The sequence below is a fragment of the Pocillopora verrucosa genome, chromosome 14 (assembly GCF_036669915.1).
Source record: "Pocillopora verrucosa isolate sample1 chromosome 14, ASM3666991v2, whole genome shotgun sequence".
Taxonomy (NCBI): domain Eukaryota; kingdom Metazoa; phylum Cnidaria; class Anthozoa; order Scleractinia; family Pocilloporidae; genus Pocillopora; species Pocillopora verrucosa.
Window position 1 is genome coordinate 10,081,953 of NC_089325.1, and position 22,493 is coordinate 10,104,445.

The 22,493-nt window shown below is 36.6% G+C and overlaps 2 protein-coding genes across 3 annotated transcripts; one reads left to right on the forward strand and one right to left on the reverse strand.

Annotated features, from left to right (window-relative positions):
- The first annotated feature begins 1,140 nt into the window (after window positions 1-1,140).
- LOC131797811 (fatty acid hydroxylase domain-containing protein 2-like) lies at window positions 1,141-7,708 on the forward strand. Its single transcript, XM_059115476.2, has 8 exons — window positions 1,141-1,435; window positions 3,286-3,358; window positions 3,488-3,582; window positions 4,286-4,389; window positions 5,230-5,351; window positions 5,927-6,132; window positions 6,250-6,522; window positions 6,931-7,708. The coding sequence occupies exons 2-8, from the start codon at window positions 3,287-3,289 to the stop codon at window positions 7,100-7,102; spliced, it is 1,044 nt and encodes a 347-aa protein (XP_058971459.1). The 5' UTR covers window positions 1,141-1,435; window position 3,286; the 3' UTR covers window positions 7,103-7,708.
- Window positions 7,709-8,191: 483 nt separating this feature from the next.
- Window positions 8,192-22,318, reverse strand: LOC131797831 (microtubule-associated tumor suppressor 1 homolog). Of its 2 annotated transcripts, none has more exons than XM_059115496.2 (12): window positions 21,029-22,318; window positions 15,838-18,298; window positions 13,440-14,092; window positions 13,143-13,230; window positions 12,893-13,051; window positions 12,752-12,807; window positions 12,500-12,605; window positions 12,015-12,088; window positions 11,384-11,482; window positions 11,154-11,273; window positions 10,498-10,595; window positions 8,192-9,751 (listed from the first exon to the last, which is right to left on the reverse strand). In XM_059115496.2, exons 1-12 carry the CDS (start codon window positions 21,530-21,532, stop codon window positions 9,529-9,531), a joined length of 4,641 nt encoding a protein of 1,546 aa, XP_058971479.2. In that variant the 5' UTR covers window positions 21,533-22,318; the 3' UTR covers window positions 8,192-9,528. The 2 variants fall into 2 exon arrangements, with proteins under 2 accessions (XP_058971479.2, XP_066017280.1); XM_066161183.1 differs by lacking the exon at window positions 21,029-22,318 and adding an exon at window positions 18,522-18,599 and having other exon boundaries at window positions 8,194-9,751.
- Between the last annotated feature and the right edge of the window lie 175 nt (window positions 22,319-22,493).

The following is a 22,493-nucleotide window of genomic DNA, read 5'->3' on the forward strand; positions in this document are numbered from 1 at the left end:
AGTTCGCAACACCTCCGTAATGTGGCATTGCAGGCTCGTATATTGGTTAGAAAGCACCGTACTAAAACAGATCTAATACAAAAGTACGTCATTGTACAGTTCAGTCTGGCCTCGGTTTCTATACTCCATGAACTTTCGCTTCTTTTGTTGCTATTACTACTCTAGCTGCCATGGTTCCTTTCCCTACCCTTGCTTCTGTGACTGCCTTTCCTCATGTCTCGTACGCAAACCTTTCACGGCCAAGTAGTTAGGTATAAGATTACCTTTTCTCCTCTCGCTGTCCCTTCCCTTTGCTGCTTTTCACAATCTTCCTTAACTTGAGGGTAAAAAAAAGTGCCCCTTACCACTTTATATTTCTTTATCAAGGCTGCTATAAAACAGTCTAATTTGGCTTGTCGTTTTTTTCCTTTCACTTCATAACAAAACAGCAAAAGAAAAGAAACAAACAAACAAACAAAAAGCAGCCCCTAACTAATGAAAAGGCATCTTAAGAGAATAACGGACGACAATTTGCAAGAGCCATTGCCCCCAAATACTAAACTTTTCAGCTCAAGTGGTCGAAAGGAGAAAATACAGGCAGTGAATACCTTCTCTGGCGACACTGCGACGTGAAGGTCTGCGTTCATTGGGTCCAACATGTACTAAAATTCAATTTTAGCAAATGAGCGCCCATCCGCAAGGCTACAATATGAAACAAGCGCCCCCCCCCCCCTCCCTCTCCTTCCTCTTCTTATGTAGTGAGGACACAAGGAAAACCTGTTTCTATTGCCACTTAATAAATAAATTTTGAGGCCTCAACTACATTGGAATTAGTACAGGCAGGGGCCCACCATCAGGGTGATGGAATCCTGGTACAGGTTGACAGTTTCTCAATAAGCGCTCTCTCCCCCCCCCTTTTTTTTCGGAATTCCCTTGAGGCCTTAAATGGGTAAACAAAACATTCAAGCTAAAGAAGTCTATTCACTCGATCAATCTTGACAAATGTAACGAAATGGCTCGTGTTCATATAGACTTCCGTGGAAAGGTCACGTTTTAGAAAACGTGACCCAGAGGTTTTCCCAGCAGATCATGCGCGCGGAAGAACATCGTTGAAGTTCGTTTGTTGCGTCATTAGATCAGTTCCTGGATCACTTAGTTTAGCTTTGTGACGTTGGCAGCCTTTCCTTAAACTTTTGACGTCGACAAAAATTGATAATATCCTGTCCTGAATGCAAGGTCATTTTTAAGACAATAGTAATCACACTACTGACGTCATCGGGCCTATCTCTCAGGGCACTCTTTTGGGTCACATGATCATATCAAGTTGTCAACAAACTAACCGAGCAGTGTCTGATCCAGCGGAAAAGGAAAGTTAACTGTGCCATTTCGGATAGGTATCTACTACTGAGGTTTAAGGAAAGGCCAGCTTTAAAAGTCGAGAAGCCTGAAAGTGAAGGTAAGCTTAGCGAGTGAATATTTTTTCGGTTGGAAACGAACCGCCCGTGCGAATATGTGTTATGTCATGCGACTTTTCATATAAATGTTTTGCTGTATTCCTCATAGATTCCTGCCATTTTCATTATTTTTTTCTTTTTCAAAGGTTTTCTTGTATAGAAGCTATCAAATTGATCGAAACTAGTCGAAATTTTCGGGTTTTTGACCGTCGCCGAAGCTATGTTGTGGGTTTTTCGCGAAAAACGATAATGGCGGACTGTTGCGATGTTTTGACTCTTGCCCAAGTAAATATTGAATCATACGCAGATATTAGAATCATCGCGGTTGCATAACTGGATATAAATAAGGCCTTTTGAAGTGAAATTTACAGCTCTCTTTCACAAAAACTGATTAGCTGCGTCTGAAAAGCATACTAATTAATGAGAAGGAACTGTTTTTCAGCAAGAACGGAAGATGTAAATTCTTAAGATGTTTTTTTTATCGATCTAAGTTTGAGTTATAATATAAAGGAATATGTAAGGTGTTGTGACCCCTACATTGAAATTACGCTCGTGAATTTCCACTTCAACGTGAACAGTGTGGTGAACAAAACATGAATATTTTGTTCGAAATAAGTAAGAATTTTGTGAATATTTCACCTAGTATCACCTGCGTGGGCATTTGAATATTGCGGGTTGGGTCGGGGGTTGGGACGTGGGAGGGGGTTACTTCAACAAGATGACATCAAAAGAAGGCTCCCTAAGGAGTAGTTAAAGAATGCACTTTATTGCCTGTTATTCCTGTTCAGCTTGTTTAATATTACCTCAGGGAATTAAACAAGCTTGTATGATATTATATACCTAGGGAATTAAACAATACTGCCAGGGAATAGTGAAATTAATTGCCTGTTCCTGTTCAGTTTGTATGATATTACCCCAGGGAATTCTTTTATAATGATGCAATAATATCCACATAGCTCTAAAAAAATTATTTAGATGATAAAGGAACATTGTATACCATGAAGAACACGTAATGATGCCAAGGAGAACAATTCACAAACAAAGTTGAGGGGATTTATTACTGTTTTCACTTTTATTATTCTGTTCCTTTTGTTTCTTTTATATAAATCTATTCCAAAAAAAAAGAAAACTTTTTATCAATAGATGACCTCTGACTTAAACACATAAATTCTTGATATTTTGTAAAATTTAAAAAACGAAGGTTTGTGTTGAAGGCCCTGCCCTGTTATATTGGTGAGACTGACAGGGCCTTCAACACAAGAAAGAAAGAACACCTCAGAAATGTGAAAACCGCGGCAAAAGGCTCAAGAATTGCCAATCACGTCTGGGCCAATAGTCACGCAATAGACTTTGATAATGCATCTATTATTGACAAAGGCGGTTTTAGAACAAGAAAAACACTAGAAGCATGGCATTCCAAGTTAACCCCCAATGCGGACAACAATTCCTGTCCTTTGCCCGGACAATACAACATTCTTTTTAACAAACATTCTTAGTTATCAGCATTTTTAATTTTTTACTTTGTACTTCACACCTAGTATTTCTTACCTTTTTATCATTTTACCCGTTGAAGGCTGTAGCGCAAACAGCCGAAAGCTCGTATTTTTTAAAAGTTTTAGCCAGAGATCGTTTTTTAAATTTTACAAGATGTTTTATCCTGGCTGCGGCCCCTCTATCTTTTCTTGATATTTTCTCGGTTGATTTAGGCCTCAAAACTAGGCATGTTTTCTGAGATGCTTTCTCTTTCAAAATCCTTCTTATTCAACAACTGAATGCATTAGGAAAATGACAAAATTACCATTTTTAATGGTTGTTGCAGAGACAAAGCACCTAACATTCTTTTACTTTTCAGGATGACAGAGGTAGAAGGCAGTCCAGTTATGCCAGAATGGGCCAAACCAAGAGATAAGAATGCTCCACCTTCGGTACAAACTTTTATGTAATAAATAATCATTGCACAATAAAACAGAGCTAGAAATCCTTCAATATTGTGTTATGTTTGTGTAGGATGTTTGTGTAGGATTCTTAATAACCTTGCTGCATATTTTTTCTAGGACGGCAAGTCTGTGATAGCTGCCTTAAAGAAAACAGCCTTTGTGGTCGGTACGGCTTTAATTTGCTTTGCAGCAGCTAGAAACACCATCACATGGTAAGAAATGTTACATGCTACAATGAAGTACTGTTCTTTGTGCTCCTTTCTTTGATCATCCTTAGATGTTCCTTTGGAAGCTGATCTCTTGTGAGTCCCCTACTCAGGGGTTGTTGCAAAATGGTTCTCAATCTTTCTCTGTTCATGATCAGGGCCTTCCCCTTAGTAGTATTGAAAGCAGTCTTGTGACCATACTCTAATGTCATCAGTCTCCCCTTTCTAATCCCCTCCACTCTTTGATATCAAATATCAAAACATAGAGCTGTTGATAATCCTAACAAATGAACTACAAAGAGTGACTAGCTTCTAATTTCTTCTTTCAATGTTACATCTGAGTCATACAATGTCATATAGATCACAAGGATAAGGAAATTATTGCCGATTAAAGATGCTTGTGATTGTTAAAAAAGTTCTCATTGTCAGCACCTTAGGAAATGTGCAGAGAACAGTATGGAGAATATTCATACTGATGTTAGGTTTGACATATAGATTTCCCTGCCTAGTATGAACTTTTCCTGCTCTCCTATCCAGTAGGTGAAGCCCTGGACAAAACTCACTTCAATCCAAAGCCAAAAAGGAACTGTAATTCAAAGTTTTTTTTTAGCTCTTCCAAAATATCTATCTTTGCTTTGATAATCTTATCAGGAGGAATATTTTCATTTGATGCCTCTAATTCAAGTTATAAAAATTTGTTTGATCACAGGCATGTGGAACGTGTTTGGGGAGCCTCTGGGGATCTTTGGCAGGGATGGTGGGCAAAATTCCACTCATTGTTTGGTGGAGATCAATTTTTACTTACTGTTGTAGGTAAGAGGCATAATCTTTATGGTCATCACTTTTCTAATAATTTTAAATGTCTTGCTGTTGAATACATTTTGTAATCTTCCCTTTTCCTGGACTTATCATATCTGACACAGAGCAAAGTAGAAATAATACTGTTTCAATGAATTTCAAGCCAAAAAATAAATTAAATCTTGATAGGAATATATTCTAAGACTAGTAACCACTGATACTATGGAACCCTCAACCCTTTAACCCTTTCACTCCCACAAGTGACCAAGACATAATTTCTCCTCACAATATCAATGCCATACCAAACAGATAAGTCATGAGAATTGAGAAAAATTTCAATTTGGGGTTAATCAGTTGGTCCAATACTAAATTCTCTGAACTAACATTATATGAATTGCATGGTTAACATGAAGGAGAATTTCAAATTTGATCTGGGAGTTAAAGGGTTAACCCCTAGAATTGACAGGCATCCTATTTCTCCTGACAATATCATTGGTAAGTCAAATACGAAGGTGGTGAAAATAAAGGAAATGATTGCCAGCAAAAGAAGTTCTCCATACTGAAACAAAATCTTCTTGTCAGTACGATTTGTGTATTTTTTACTTCCTCCATTTCAACAAGTACAACCTTTTAAATAATTGCAAGAAAAAGGAAATGGAGAAGGGAATGTTATAGTGAGTTAATTAATTGCCCTTTTAGGTTAATTACATTTTTCATACAGTTAAACAAAAGCTATACAAATGTAAGTGTGGGAAATCTATCAGGAAATCTATCAAAATCAGTATGAAGAATATGCATACTCATGTCATTACTGACTTAACTAATACAAGTTCAAATCTTTACTCCTTTGTTTAGGAACAAATGTGGTGACATTTGTTGTGTTTTGGTTATTCAATGCATTTTATTTGTTTGTGGATCTTACTGGGTGGCCGAAGTGGGTTCTGCAGTATAAAATACAGGATGGAACAAATCAGCCGGTAAATCATTTGCTGTAATGATGTAAAAAGTAAAAGCTGTTATTAGCACTGAAATTTAACCTTTTCCCTTCCTTAACACTCTGTGCAATGTCGGTATGTTTGCAAACAGAAAGGTGATGAGACAAGAAAGAAAAAATCAATGATGTTGAATTGTTTGATTTAGCATTAATTTCTCAGAGTGAAACCACAAGAAATGTTTTGCAGATTGTGCTAAGAATTAATATTTTAGGAATGGAAAAGTACAAGATAAAGGTTGTATGTAAACCCAACAAGATGCTGCTGTTTTTTATTTTGGGGGGAGGGCTCACTGTGAATTCAAAGTAGAGGTACAGGAAAATCAACATGCAATCAAAAAATCTGAAAGCAGATAATTATTTTAATGACAACAGATCAAATCTGTAGATGTTTATTGAGAAATTCTTAGTTGGTGGAAGCCAGAAAAGACAGGGTTTTTTTTTTTTTTTAAGAAGAGTTGGAAGACATGTTATTTTATGTCATTGCACATTCTCTTTAAACTTGGTCAGAGAGTGGTAACAACAGTGTTGTATTAACAGTGTGCTTTTCGTTGTTTTCAGCTTGACCACAAAAAGCTCATGCGTGCAGTGAAGTTGGTTTTATTCAACCAGATTGTAGTTGGTGGCCTTTTCTCTATTGTTCTATACCCTTTGTACACCTGGCGAGGCTGCCCCTTGGGTCCAGAATTACCCACCTTCCAATGGGTGCTGTTTGAAATTGCAATTTTCTCCTTGGTGGAAGAAGTTGGTTTCTACTACAGCCACAGGTACATGCAATTAAAAGTAGATTTTGAACTTTAGAGCTTAACTTGTTGAAAGACATTCCCATGATTTAGTTAGCTTTTCGAGCTTCATTTTTTTTGTTTTGTTTTTGTTTCCACTAGACTTTTCCATCATCCTCGTATTTACCGTTTTGTTCACAAGATCCACCATGAATGGACAGCTCCAATTGGTGTTGCGGCACTATATGCCCACCCTTTGGAGCATCTTTGTTCGAACCTGTGTCCAATCATTCTTGGACCATTGCTAATGGGCTCCCACATTGCTACGGCCTGGATGTGGTTTGCTTTGGCAATTATGACCACAGTCAACACGCACAGTGGTTATCACCTGCCATTTATGCCATCACCAGAAGCTCATGACTTCCATCACCTCAAGTAAGAGGAATTGATTTGTATTTAGTGCTGGCCTGTGTAATCAGAGGACTTGCACAGCGTAGCCCTTTGCTGGTGATAATATTAAGCTTCTTTAAATGAGAAAACCAACCAGAATATTTTTAATGCAAATTGTTTAATACATGTTGTTTACATGTAGATTGGAGTTCCAAGTGCATTTAAGTGTATTTTTACAAGCGTAATGTATAATAACGTGTGCATGTCTTAAAACCATTGTATAGTGGTATTTCCTGCTCCCTGGATGTGTACTCTCAACAAAGGTGCCTTAGTTAACTGACTGTTACTCGTGATGGTAAAAGTGAAAGTAATTTTTTACATGTGGAATAACCAGGATGACAGAGCAACTGACCATGCTGTAACTTATAGTTGTTATATATTTTTTTGTTTTAGATTTACTCAAAATTATGGAGTTCTTGGTGTTCTGGACCGCCTTCATGGCACCGATGTCATGTTCAGAAACTCAAGAGTGTATGATAGGCACATCATGTTGCTAGGGTTAACTCCCTTAAAACAAACTTATCCTGATAATCCTAAAAAGGGCTCACCAAACAAAAGCAAATAATATATTTTTCACTTAAAATCTGTATTGGCTGTATGTATAATAATGTACATGGTGTGCAAGTAATATTATATAAAGAGAGGATATTTGGGCCATGGTTACTGTACAGCTTGTTTTGGAGTGTTATTTATTTCATTATGACGTGTATGCTTTTGATGGCATACTATTGTAAAATATTAATTTGAATGGTTAAAATTTGAATTTATGCAGGATGGATTTTTTCAACCAATAGAGAGTTGTATTATTTTTTTTGGTAAATATGTTCTCGTTTTTATGAGAAATTGCAAAGTTTTTGCCTACCCTAACAGTGCTCTCCCACATTTACGCACTACAGGTAAAGTAAATTTTCAATCCAGTAGAGCAATCCTTTTACCCATTGAATTTTTAAGCAATTTTAGATGTTAATGAAAGGGAACTACTGGCAATAAATTTTACTGGTTACTACCTGAAAAGGGAAACACTGGCCTAAGACAAGGTGCTTTTTAAACAATGTTAGAGTGCAGTTTGGATTTCATTTTGTGTGAGGCAGGATGTGAGGTATGAGGTGACAGTAAAACTGTTGAGCCATTGTGTAACTGTGTTTTGGGTGAATAAAAGTGGTGTTCTTCATGATGGTGTTTTTCCCTTTTTTTTTTTTTTTTTAAGTCAGCTTACCCCCCCCCCCCCCCCCCAAGACTTTTGAAGGAATATCTGGGTGACTTAGGAGATCTGATCTTGAAATGACCCTCCTCTCCTTTTCTGGGCAAGGACTACATTTCCCTGGATGGCAAAGAGTGTTTCAGCTCACAAGCTTGCCCTGTTCTTAAAAAAAATTCACTTGCTGAGCTTTCAGGGCGTGTATCATACAGACCAAATGAAAAGATGTGGGTGGTGAGTACAGGAACATCAATCTAGTTTGATACTTTGTTTGTCAAAAGGTGTTTTGTCGCTCAAATTTTCTCTTTGTTTTGATGAACAAATCAGACTTTAGCTTTGCAGTTGCCTGATTTGCTGTTTGTATGATTAAAGACCAAATTGGACTTTAACCTGTCCTATTTCCAGATCAAAGTTGACTGTTGCAGCTCTACACTGTCAACTCAAAAGGGAACAAGAGTGAATTTTCACATAATATTATGCCAAATTTGAGTATGCACTTGAGATACTCCTCACACCATGATATTTATTTCAATAACTGATAGTTCAACTTTGACAATTTGCAGAAACTTTATCATTGTTAACTAATGTACATCTTAAAAGTATATCTTGCAAACTCTGCATTTGCCCTGAGCTTGTAGCATTTTATTACATTCATAAACATCTTGCAGTATGCATCATGGCCAAAATTTGCACCACTCATTATTCAAATTGTTTAAATAATGTAATTGACAACAGTCGTGAAATTTTCCACTTCAAATTAGAATTTGATAATAATGTTACAAAAATAAATTCTTTTAATTCATAATAAACAAAAGCACTCTACTAGAATAAAATAGAATTAACTTACTATAAGCAAATTATCTAGCTATAGAATATATATATTGGCAAATTATCTAGCTCTAATGTATAAGGGATAGTAAAATCCTTTCTAATTAAGTTACACTTCAGTGTTCTCTAGAAATTTTTTTTTGGCCTTAAGAAATATACTGGTAAACAAAGAATAAAATTTATATCAGATTGTGAAAGGTATTTTACTACCTTGTAGTAGGCACTTCAGAAACAGGTGGCTGGCAAAAATACCACCTGCTAGAACTTCTGGAGAACACTGATGTTCAAACATAATCTTTGATAATTAACTTTACAAATTAAATGAGGCATTATTAGGCATTTACTAGCAATTAAGAACCAATCTCCATTAATCTATTTAATAATTCCAAATAGCTACTGAATGATTCATTCTTCCACTGTTATTACTAAACAGTGTACCTCAAATCATTTATTCCTCTAACATCATAATTCCATGATCAATAATCTGCTCTACAAGTTCTTCCTGGATTTCAAAAGACAAGTGATGCGTAGATGAATTTAGGACATAAAAACTTCATACAAGGAGAAAAAAAAATTTCTTCAAAATGCTGGCATTTCAAAAAACAATTAAACTAAAGCCAAATGTTATGAAAAAAAGACACTGTCAATAAAAATAGTTCCCTTAGCTGTCAGATGCAAAATTTTCTCAAACAAAGAAATAGAGATAGAGATATCTCAGCTCACAAAAAACTGACAAAAACTATTTTTTTAATCAACAGGTTTATTTTCATCTATCTCCATTTCATTGTAAGACAAGATGAAACAACGAGAGCCAATGCAATAATTGTTACTTCTTTCAATGTTTTCTACCTTGCCTACTTGCACATTCTTCTCTTAGTTAAAGAGAAAACGTCTGTTAGCAAGTTATTGGAATGGGCTGAACCCAATTAATATCAATTCAGCTTGAAACACTGAGTTTTGATTTCCTATTCATCTATGCTCTCAATGTCAGGAAAACTAGCTGAGAGGCGATTACTATTATGTTTCGCCATTGCAAGAGGACCACCTTCATCAGTGGGAGTACACGGAGGACTTGTGCTGTTGACCAGACGCCACTGAAGTTCTTCATTTTCTAGAGAAAGTCTCTTGCTTTTGGCTGACTCCCTTTCCAAACTATTTCTTAATGTGTCTCGCTCAACAGAAAGTTGCCTGAAAAATTAACAAACACTTTTAACTAAGCATTCCTCCACAACATCAGCTGCACCAGATCTTAAATCAACTCCATGAAAGAAAACTGATTTTAAATAAAATTGCATTAATAGACAGGGTCCAGTTTATGCCAGTTTTTTTGGTTTGATATGTTTGGAGGTGAGCTAGAAAAGGTTGAGGCTCACTGTAAACTTCCAAGGCTAAACATTACATAAAACTCAGCAAGGATAGCATTGTTTTAAGGTCTGCCTTAATGGTCTGTAAGGCTTTTCTTTTCATTTTCTTTTCTGCCTCATCTGTAGGATGGGACCTCATACAGAAAGAAGCTAAAAAAATTACAACATTTCCTTCCTCCTAACTTGTGGTTTTGTACACCATAGCTCAGGTGGTAGTAGTACCTAACTAATGTCTGGCTTGAATCCCATCAAAGCCTGAAAAAATTCAGGCTTGTTCTGCAATTACTACAGTTGCAGTCCACTCGCCAGAATCATTTCTTTGCTTGATTGCAACTTTTTTTCTCTCTCACAATTATTGTCTCATAGAGTTCACCTATAACCCCTAACTATGTGGGCTTCACCCAATTATCCAGGCTCACATCCATACATAGTTGACCATGGGCCTCTCAGGAGGCAGTGGTGGTGTCCCCAAAATATTTCAAGTATTCATGATAACATGTGTGAACTACATTGATGCACAATCAGTAGTAGTATAGGCCCAGCCCATAAGATGGAAAAAATATTGCGCACCTCTCAAATCTAGACTTCGTCTCCACCACAAAAGATAATGACTCATTTTCTTGCTGAAGTTTCTTTGTTTTTGCTCTGACATCTTCAAGTTTCTCCAACTGAAAGGCAATTAAAAGCAGCATAACATGTTGACAAATTTATCAATAAAGTTATAATATACATGTAGCATAATTCTAGACTCAGACATAATTAACTCTGTTTTGTACACAAAAAATTTCTGAAAGTACAACAAATCATCTACACCCTAACATCAGTATCCATCTTTTCCATACTCTTCTCTATATATTTCCTTTGGTACTGAAAAGGAGAATTCATTTAACAATCAAAGCTTCCTAAGTTAGCGATCATTTCCTTTACTCTCATGTTCTAAACCCATGTCACTCCCATGAGTGACCAAGACAGAATTTCTCCTTACAATATCAACACAATATCAACCAGATAAGTGACGAGAATAAAGAAAAATATCAATTAAGGGATAATTGGTTGATCCAGTAATAAATTCTCTGAACTAACATTGTAAGAATTATATGGTTGACAGCAAGGAGAATTACAAATTTGATCTGCGAGTTAAAGGGTTAATGAATGACACTGGAATATTACTGTAAGGAGAAATCAAATGCTAGTCACTCTTGAGGTTTAAAGGGTTAAGTGCATACCTCCAGATGCTTCTCCATTTTTTCCTTCCTCAGCTGTCTTATCTCCTCATTCTTCATTTCCAGCACAGCTTTTAAGCTTTCAAGTTCAGCTGGCAGAGACTCGTACTTTTTGATTGCTTCCTGAAATTTTGAAGAAAAAGCCACATCACCAACACTAATAACATTGTAATGCTTCACAAAGAATAAAATGACAAGGTAAACAATTAAATAATAATAATATTAATAATAACCTGTATTCGGGACTCAATGTCCCTTTGATTATCCTCTTGGAGCTGCTGAAACTTACTGTTCAATGCATTATGCTCACTCAGTAGTTTGTCATACTTTCCCTGCAAGAAAGAGATCAGAAGAATACACTTGCAGTTACCATAGAACCATCACCACCACTCCCAAAAAGAAGAGAAGTAAACTGAAGCACTGTTTTTTACATCATACAATGAGCTTTTCACCCTTTAACTCCCACAATCTGATCATTAATTCTCCCCTGTAGCTGCTACACATTTCCCAGCATGTAAATCAGTTGCAGCCATTTGGTTTTAGATAAAGATAACAACTTCCACCAGATTAGTTTGAGTATTCTCATTACCTATCTGCTAGATAATGTATTGATGTCATAGGGAGAAGTTATGTGTTAATCACTTCTGGGAGTTCGGAGGTTGACACAGACAACAAAAATTGTATTTTAAATTCTTTTCACCCCACAACTAAAAAAATTATGCAAAAGCAAAAGAGAAGAAATATCTTGTTCAGATTGGAACCCATCTTGTAAAATGGAGGTCCATGTCAAGAAGGAAAAAGTTTTCTACACAAAAAAAAAAATTCACTAAAAGAAAAGTAAGTGCCTGGACAACACTCTCCCACCTTCATTTCTGACTGCTGTTCTTCATAATCTGCTTTAATTGTTTCTATTTCCACTTGGTGTTCCTCGACAAGCTCTAAAAGTGAAAAGTCAATAAAATAGTAATATTTAATGTTGGGTTTTTTTTTTTATTTGTAGAAATCCAGACCACAACTTCAAGAATGTCCAGAATACATAACTGACAATAGCTTTATCCCAGCTTGGCTATGGTCTGACGCAAAATGAGAAACATCCTGATGTAAACAAGTAAGGCATTAAAAATGTTTATTTGATTTCAATAGATTTTCTGAGGATCTAACATTCAAAATTTTCCCAGAGGCAGATACCCCTGGACACCTCTACTGGTAATCACCTTCAGCTCTGGTTTGAACTGTAGAGCAGAGGGAAAGGAAAATTGTGCTTCAGATCATGGGGATTGGGTTGCCATTGCAGGAGTTTTCTTTACATGGCTGTACTAATTGTCACCATGCAATTACAACTGACTTACCATCAACTGCACAGGAATGTTTGCTGTCTAAGTCAGCAATTTCATCTTGATGTTTGTCCTTTAAGGATGCTACAAGTTCATCATGTGTCTTCTTCAATTGTGTCACCTGTTCAGAGACAAAAAGGAGGTATATTTAGGACATTTAACAGATTCTAGATTAAAAAAACCACAACTCAAACTTTTTGAGATCCCTGAGAAAACTAAACTAATTTTATGAAGCTTTACAGTTAAACAATTTGTTGTTTAAATTACCTGTTTCTCTTGCTCTTCCTTCATTTCATGCATTTGTGATCTGTGAGTTTCAATAGCTAAAATAAAGGCAACACAAATTAATAATGATAATTTCAATAACTAATAAATTTGACCATCAATTGTTAATGATTGATACTTTACCTAACTGAATTTCTCCCTCATGTTTGCGCTTGAGCTCTGAGCTTGTCTCCTCCAGTAGATTTTCATGGTCAGCCTTTAAGGTTTCTATGGCAACTGCATGTTCACTTCGCTGGTACATCATCTCTTCTTGTAGCTTGACACTGTTTGCTTCCTCTTCAACTACAAGACAGGAATTTCTAAGTGTTAGTAGACCTGAATTAACATGCTGGTTAACCAACAGTATCAAGAAGCCCTGTTGACATACACATACCAAGTTTCTCCTGAATGACTTTCATCTCCTGCAAAGTTGATTCAATTTTCCTTTGGAGTTGATTGCTGTACTTTTGACACCAAACCAGCTGTGGATTTAATATGAATTTTAGCCTTCAGTTGAGACAAATTAGGATACCGAGCCCTGAAGATTTTTCTGTAGCACCAGCCTTTGTTAATGTATCCATTTAATTTGACCTGTATGGTTTGTTGCATTTACATACAGTTGATGGCACTGAGTTCCCTTCATTCTAATAAGAATTCATTATGCCCACATCAGTGGTAAAAGATGTCTTACCTTACGTACAGTGGTCAGAATCAACAGTGATGCGGCAACAAAGTCGTTACTGTTGCAGTCAATTTGATCCTGTAGCTGGCCACAGAGTTCAGTCCTTTGTTTCAAAAGCTCACCCAGATGCTGTGCTTTCTCTTTGACATCCTCAATAGTTTTTAAATGACTAACATCCTCCACCTGAATTCCAACAGAATGCTTAATCAGGTACGGCGTCTCACTTAAAATATCTGGTGGCATTATTCTGCAAGGCACTTCTAGTGGAGAACTGGCAAGCACCATTGTTGTAGAGCCATCATTTTCATCTGAGTTGTGCAAAGCAATGTCTCCTCCAAGAGAAAAGTTATCTTGCTGTGAATTTCTGCTTGAGAAATCTCTTGCACCATGGATGAAAGTGTCAGAGTGAACAGATACAGAATCACCCTCAGAATCAATGAAGTCATCAAGGTGATCTTGGTCTCTGATACTGCTTGTTACTGATACACTATCACTGGCATTGCTCAGCTGTCCTGAAATCTTTCTCGGCAGTTTTGAGGATCCCTGCTTTTGACTTGCTGGAGTTTGTTTTGTACTTTGTTTCCCAGCTTGCGGAGGCTTTTTGTTGGATGAAGCTGATGATGGCTGCCTATTGACCGGTTTTGAAGGTGCCTGTGTTTTCTCTGCCAAACAAACAAATGCAACAGCACAAATTAATGTGAAAAAAAAAATTCAGGAGGCCTCTAAAAATCAAGAACTAGACAAAGTATTCCCTCTCCTAAGAAACACATTTGAATTGAAATTAAAACAAAAATAAGAGCAAGCATGCAAAGGCACTTCACACCATCTTTAATTCAAGATGATCAAGCAATATAAAAATGAATTTGATAAAAATCAGTGTCTTAACTATATAAAGATTTACATTTAGCCTCAAGTTAGTAATTTTATTACATACATACATATTAAGCTACTTATTTTTTTCTGTTAACTCATAGGCTTGAAAGCTATGAAAGATATACAAAAAAATCATTATTAATGCTAAATTAAACATTTTCCTATCAATGACATCTTTCACCATAAAGCTTGAGAACTATTGATAAATAGTATTGAATTTATTTTATTTACAGTGATTTAAGAATTACAAAAAATCCTGATGCTGAATGACACATTTTCCTATTAGTGATAAAATATATACTTTCTAACTTTCACAATAAAGATTGAGAGTCCTTTATGACCATGATTGAGAACATTATACAACTAAATTTATTTAAATGAAATAAAAATGAGAAATTTAGTCAAATATGAAAATGTTCATCAAATCATTTCACTAAACCAAGTCCCTCTCATAAAATTACACAACCTTTACTTTCTGTAGGAACACACCAAAACTATAACTTGCATAACATACCCCAGGTTTAACAAAAAAAATCCAACAGAGAACAAGCTGTTTCTCATGAGATATCACATATTTACCCTATATATTTACCTGTACAAGCAACATTTGGCTCACTTTTGGCTTTGCTTAAATCAGATTTCTCTTCTCTTCTTTTTCGAAAATACTTTACAAGAAAACACTCTAAGTCTCTCATATCCTTTCTAAGACATTGTAATTCAAATAAAATATGTGTCAAAGAAATAGAAATGATTTTTTGTTCAACAATATCTGAGTCCATTAGTGAATGAAATGTCATCCGTTCATTCTCTGTGGAACATTATTTATGCATGAGAAGTTAACCAAACATTAATTAAATATGGAGTTCAGACGAATGCCAATGAATGAAAATGTCTAATAAATTTCCATAATTTTTACAAAAATTTTGTTCCACTATCACTGCCCTGTCTTCACAATAACAGCTTATAGGTACATCCAAGATTCAAATCAGATTCACCAATATTTAGGTTGGACAGGGAGAAAAAAATTTTTCTACATGAAGTGAACTGTTGTAAATGACACAAGACACCAGTTTGGTTAAAACTCAAAAGCTACAGTCTGTGTTTCAGGTTGAGCTAAAAATTTCAGGCAAGTTTTGGACATTTAAAAAATAATTGAAATTTCACATAAGGTTAATACTGATGACAAAATTGACCTCAAACCAAACATTTTTAATTAGGTTAAACTTATGCGCAAACAGTTTAACAAAGTCCTTACAGCAAGCAAAGTGACTCTAAATTTTATGTTTTAGGAGCATAATTGAAAATAAATTTCATATACATATTTGTTATAACTTAGTGTGTATTTTAAGTGTCCAGTAACATAATAATATCTATTTTTTAACAAAAACCTAAAAAATCTAAGAGATATGGCCAAGTGAGAGGAAAAAGAACAGATATGTTAATTACTAGAAATTTGAATTTTTAAGTTGATATGGATATTTATTATATTATCAATATCATCATTATCATTGTGATAATAATTGATATATATTACCTTTAACAGAACTACTTGATCTCTTCACATTTGCTGTTTGCGGTTTTGACCCAACTGCTGTGGATGACACTTTTGATCCTTTAGCTGATGCTGGAGTTTGTCCACCTATGGCCTTACATCCACTTCCAGCAAATTCTTTCTCTTTACCTGTGGCCTTATGTGGAAGAGATGTCCTGTTAGGTTTCCTTGCATTCGAATCTGACCTTGCCAAGCCAGATTCTTTTTTAACAGCAGGAGCTACTGGTGGTCGACTTCCTGCAGTGTTAAGCTGTTTCTGAACAGCAGCACTGTCTTTCTTCCTTTCCAGTTTAGTAGCTGCTGCTGGTTTTGAAATCTGTGATGGTGCACTTAGCTTCTTGACAGGAAGTTTTGAGGTTTTAGATTCCTCTCTAGGGGATTGCTCTATGATGCTACCACTTGTTGGCCTTTTATTCACAGCTGGACGTGGTACAAATGATTTCTGATCGGGTATTGTTGCTAGAGTGTGTCGTTTCTGTATTTTACCTTCCTGTTTATGTCCTGAACTGGGCCCAGTTCTGTTTGGAAATTTACCCTCAGATGATAAGTTGACTTTTTGATTTTGTTGCTGACGCATTTGTTCTAGCCTAGACTGCTTTTGTTGTGTTGTTTTTGATGTGTTGCTGCTTTTTGTTGGTATTGATGTTGATTTAGACTTAGGGGCTTTGACCGAGCTGGGGATCCGTCTTGTTGCAGACATCTTTTTTCCCTTGCTGTCACTTGTTCCAGTGGAAGATAATGACGCTTGTGATCCAGAGAGACTGTCAGTGTAGTTAGAACCAGTATCCACAACTTGATCATGGGATTTAACTGTTTTGTTTGCAGCCTTGATACCACTGGCTTGTGACAAACTTGTGTCAATACAATTTAGATCAAGAGGCCTTTTAACTGTATTATTAGATATTGGTTTGACTGTTGCCAATATCGAAGGAATATTGTCATCAAACACCTCATCATAGTCTCCACTCCTATTGAGGGCACTTTCAGCATGAATATCACTGCTACTGCTGCATCTCCTAAGAGGTTTCTTAGGAGTTGACGTCAAACAAGGCCAGCTCCTCACCTGAGTTGATTTATTATCACTAGAAATCAGAGAATCACCATTCACCAGTTTATTGTTATCAGAAATTTTATGCAATGTGTCAGACTGCACATGAAGACACCCAGGATGTTTCTGTTGAGTGTTATCTTTGCCCAAGAGCTTAGCAGATCTGCCAGTGTTGCTTCTGTTCTCATTCTCAGCTTTGGGAATGGCAAGCTTTTCTCTGCGCCCCAAATCCAGGCAGGCTGTAATAGCTTCTGAAAAATGATCAGCACAGTGCAGGCTTGGGCAGCTGCAATGTAGTCCTTGAATAAAGGGGTCCTCTTTGGTAGAGAGATGCGCTGCACAAGTGTATTCGTTGTTCTCAGAATTAGACATTAAAGTTAAGTGTCCTTTCTCGACCATCAGATGAGTATCCAAGGAAACAGCATGTCCCACCTTCTTCTGAAGAGCAGCTTTTCCTCCATTAAGATAAATTTGATCTTTACTTGGTTGAAAACCATTCTGTTTATTTGAGGAATTCTCCAATGAAGACTGCACAGAAAGAGGTGCCTGAAGATCTCCTGCTAAATTATTAATGCCATCTCTTGGCAAGTCAAGAACACCTGTCATCTTTGAAGGCTTATTGTGATCAGCTCCAACAGAGATGTAGTCTTTAGTCACAGCATCAAATGCCGTTTTCTCGTTCCAAACATTTTTCTCCAAATCACCCATGTCACCTCCCAAACAATACTCGCTTGAATCCGGGAAAATATCCTTGGAAATTTTAGGCATCGAACGCGAGCGATTAACACAGTTCTGCTCCCAGGTGTTCATTTTCTCACTCTTTTCCGTATTAAGTAAAAACATATTTAGACCTTTCGCCAATTGCTTGGCTTTTAAGAACAGATATCTATCCAACGAGACAGAACGATTCCTTCTCGTATGCTTTATCGGCTTGTTAATGTCTCTATATTTAGAAACCTCGCGATCATTGGAGCGCATTACTTCCACATCACTAGAAGACATGCTTTGCTCGTTGTGATTACCTTCTTTAATATTCTTTTCCGGTGATTGTGGACTGAACGGGCTTTCTAGCAGGTTTAATCGCGATAGTGTAATGTCATCGGCAGTTCTAACTTTATGCGAATGTACAAATATCCCGTGTTTATTTTTACAACGAAAATAACGCACTCCACGAACACAACCGTCGTTTTTGCCGCAGGCTTCGTCCAACACAATACCACACCATTCGCCCTCGGCAAAATGTGTTCTTCCGATGTATTTAAGGACACCAAGTTGAGGTTTCTTGTTTAGTATGCATACGACCCTGTCTCCTTGATTTGGGCGCTTCTTCGTCAATCCGCCATATAAACTCCCGTCGGGCGAGGATAAAGACGATGCAGCGAGACTATTGTTGACCTAAATGAGAGGAACAAAAAGAAAATTTTACAACCCTTGTTAATCAACATAAAATGAAAATTGAAATACGATGTGACACCAAAACAAATGCTGAACAAACGTGACTTTATTCGTAAGTCAATAATATCGACATTTTCGCTATAGCAACGTCCAATTTTCGTGTGTGTACAAGTGTCGAAGCGTGCCTATCACAATAAATTTTCATTCCAAAATTTAAACATACTTGTAGGTAAATATCAAACTGCATTTTTATCACAACATCGATTGGCAATTGAAAGAAATAACTTTTTACAAGTTGAAGTTTGAGTAATCTCCTCCTCTTGACCTGTGTCAAATTGCGGGAATAGAGAGGAAAGAAACGTAAATATAATTGAACTACAGCATCCTTGAAGAAATTACTGAAGTAATCATTGGCCTTAGACACCAGACACTAAACAAGGCTGATGTAACCTCGTTGGCGTGAATTTGGAATGAAGGCGAGAAAGTACCTTTAAAAATGACTTGAGTGACGGACTTGAAAATTAACTTGCACATCCTTAATTCTGTATTTTACTTCGAGAATTTGAATCTGAACTAAAATAATCTATTTGAAAACACTTTCTAATCACGTTAGAAATGAATAATATTAAAGTGAACAAAATGGTTTGACACAGAAATCTGCTCGTGTGTTTAAACGGCAACAAATTTTCAACTGCACGCTTCGCCGATCGATGTGTTTATTAGAAGGGAATGCAAGCGACTGGTTTTGAACGCGAATCCCGCAGAGAAATCTTGTGATATGAATGACTAAGACATAAACTTCAACGATAATGTTATAATAAGATTAACAATCTTTATGTACTCACAGACAGAATTTTTTGCCCGCTGCTAGCGTGAATGTTATGATACCGTCGAACGGTGAAATCGACACCGGCAAAGGTTAGAATACCGATAACTTGAAATCCTACCTTTCGTTACTAATTACTCTTCTTTAGCCGTTTGTTTCGTTTTGGTTCGTTTCAGAGAACAGTCTTCAGCTGACAACTAAAATATCCGAGGACCCATCGATTAATGATTTCCACGCTGATCAAATGCCTCAAGTCTCACAGTGAGCGAGGGAGCGAAGCACAGATCACGGGCTTAAATTGTCGACCAATGAGATGTGAGGCAATAGCTTATTTGTGTCAAAATTAATGGAGGATCAGAGTTATTGAAAAGAATATTCGTAATTGTTGTCATTCTTTACAAATTGATAGGAGTAATTTTAAAGTCCTTTCTTCTCTTAATACTCTTACTGGCATTTTATTTCGCATCAGAAGTACAAGCATATTTTGAAAAGAGACAGCCTCTTTACGACAGTAGTACGAAGGTTCCAAAAAAAACTTCTTAAACACTTATTGTCATGATGTTATTCTTCAGCCCAACAAAACAGAGATTACCGATATAGTCCCTTTTTTTAAATGTGGATTTGGAAAACTGAAGATGGATTTATCTCAGAGACCTGTCTCGATATATATCGCATGACTCCAGTTTTATAACTTTATATAGAGAATATATTATCATTGAAATTTGCCGAAGCTGACATCTGCCACGGCATTGATAAACTATAGCACTTATCTGTAAAGAAAACAGTTCTTATATTTGATCAAGCCAATATCCACTTAATAGAGATAGCTCTGGAATCTTAAGTTATGTGAGAAAAACAAAAGGTTGCGGTAGCGTCCGGATGACCCCTTTATTCTTGGCGTCCAGTTCTCCTATTCTCAGTGCTAAGAATGTGGACAGTCTATTGAGCACTAAAGCCAAACCCCTAGCTACCTATCAAACAGAGTGGTTTATTTTCAGGTGATCATAAACAACAAAATGAACCATTCCGTTTTCTCACGTAACAACCATGGTTCGGCTTGCAGCCAAGATCTCGGAGGCATGGCAAATGAGTTTTCCGTTTCAAAGGCCCTTTGTCTCCATAAAAAATTCCAATTTGCTAAAAAAAATTCATTGCAAGCGAATTACGTGGCTGTGGGCTGTTCCTTAATTTATTGATAATATTTTTCACCGATGCATATTTCTTTGGCGCAAAAAAACCATCAAGCCGTTGTGTCAAATCGTTGACTTGAAATTTGGCGAAAGAAATTAGGAGCGATGGAGGAGCAAAATGGGAACAGTATTTCTTGGAATCCGTCTTTTAGTAAAAATTGACCAAAATAAATCAGTTTGAGTTCATTATGCTACAAGAGTTGCCAAAAGACTGTAATGATTCATGCGGAACTGGCCACTGAAATTACAATATCCTATAATAAATTGAGCAGAATTTACATGATATTAAATGTATGATCAATCACGGGCGAGGTACGAATTAATCGGATGAATGTTTGCATTTTTTCAATTTAAATTGAATATTGTATTGAATATAATATTTAATATTGTTCTGACCTCAATTCGCTTCGGTTTGGATGGAGAATAAAAGCACGAGTACTTAGCTTAATCAGATAAATTATTGTTTTCTTTGGGGAAGCTTTCCCATTGTTTGCACCCATGAGAAATTAACACCTTGAAATAAAAGTAGAATAAACGTAACATTATGATTAGATTTGAGATTATAAGTCAAAATCACTAAATAACAGTACTGAGAGATTGCTATCTAAACAATAAATCTTGAACCCGTAACTCAGACCACAGCCACCGACCCCCAGTAAAGTGAAGTTCATTCTCTCTTCATCTTGCAGCGCAAACAGTAAATTGACAGCCTACCTTTCTTCTGCGCGCCGAGGACGAATTAGGTTTTTCTTGCCTCTTACCGACAGTCCATAACGTTGATGGTCTTTTTGGAGCTGTTATACTACTTTTCCTCTGCTTCTTCTTTGCAAGAATTGATGGATCACTCTTGCTTCTTCTATATTCTCGACTTTCATTGCGATAAAATTCACTTGCAAACTTTGGAAATGTATCCCGTCTTTTAAGTCTTCTGTCAGCCGCTGATCGAGCGCTTCTTGGTCGAGAGTTGACGAGTGGTTTCCTTGAACTATGAACAGTTGAGGATGGGCAACTCTTGGAATATTTATCCCCGCCTTGTTCGTCGTCTATCAAAAATTCCTCGTGGTTCCATAATCTTGGCAAACCAAGGGGTCTTTTACTTGAGTTGTAAGACGTTGAGTTACTACGGGAAAGGTTTTTATGAGGTGAAATTTTTGTGCTGTTCCACGGCGTTGCTGGGACAGAGTTCTTCCTCAATCCATGATAAGAAGAAATTGGCATCTTTGGTAATGTCAAATAAAATGAGAAATTGATCCCAATCAAGAAGTCGACAGCCACTTCAATTTAGCGGAAAAGTTACACCTTCTTTGATTCAAACAAGAGCTGTTTAGAATTCATTGTTTTTAAAGACAGCTTGATTTGTAAGTCCAGCTTTGGAATGAGTCCACGTTGAAAAAGATTCCTTCGAATTGAAGGGAATATTTACTTTAGATTTTTAAGACGCTGCACGTTGCCACGACTGCCTTCTGTACCGTCAGGCCCCCACAACAAAGGGAGTTAGAATTGATCCTTTTCAATCCATAATTCGTCTCGTTAAACTGTAGTATCCCGTAGCGGAGTTAATGAGAATCCTTTCTAGAATTTCACGGAATTAACCAACCATCTGTTTTACATAAACCTTGGCAATTACGACTACAAATTAATTTTAAGACCCAACCGGTACCAGATAAACACTTGCAATTCCAAGACTGTAAGGTACTTGTTTGCCAAACCCACAAACTCTTACAAGTCTAAAACAGCCTTGCAGTAGAATAAAACAAGAATTTCACTGTTTCTCTTTTCTTTGGCTTGTAGTTGATGAAGCGAATGATGATAATTGGACGCTTTCAAGCAGGACTTAACAGTTGTAACTTTTTCCCGGTGGCGAACTCTTGCAGAGAAATACATGTGTCACAAAACTGCGCATGCATAAGATAATACATGTCCTACCGATGTAAACAACTCAGTTCAGAAGCTATTGTTTGCAAAGAAGATTTCAAGCACAGTGGTCTCGTTTCAAAATAAACGTTGCTGATGTTTAGCACTTCTATCTCACCATCCTCGTAAAAGCCTACTTTTGTCATTTTGAAGTCAATACAGAGGACACTTCGGTGAGGGAGCCATTGACACGGGTTTAATTAGATTTTCGCTTTGCCTTGTTTTGACTTTTTGTGACAAATGACGTAAGGTAGTTTGCACTTTG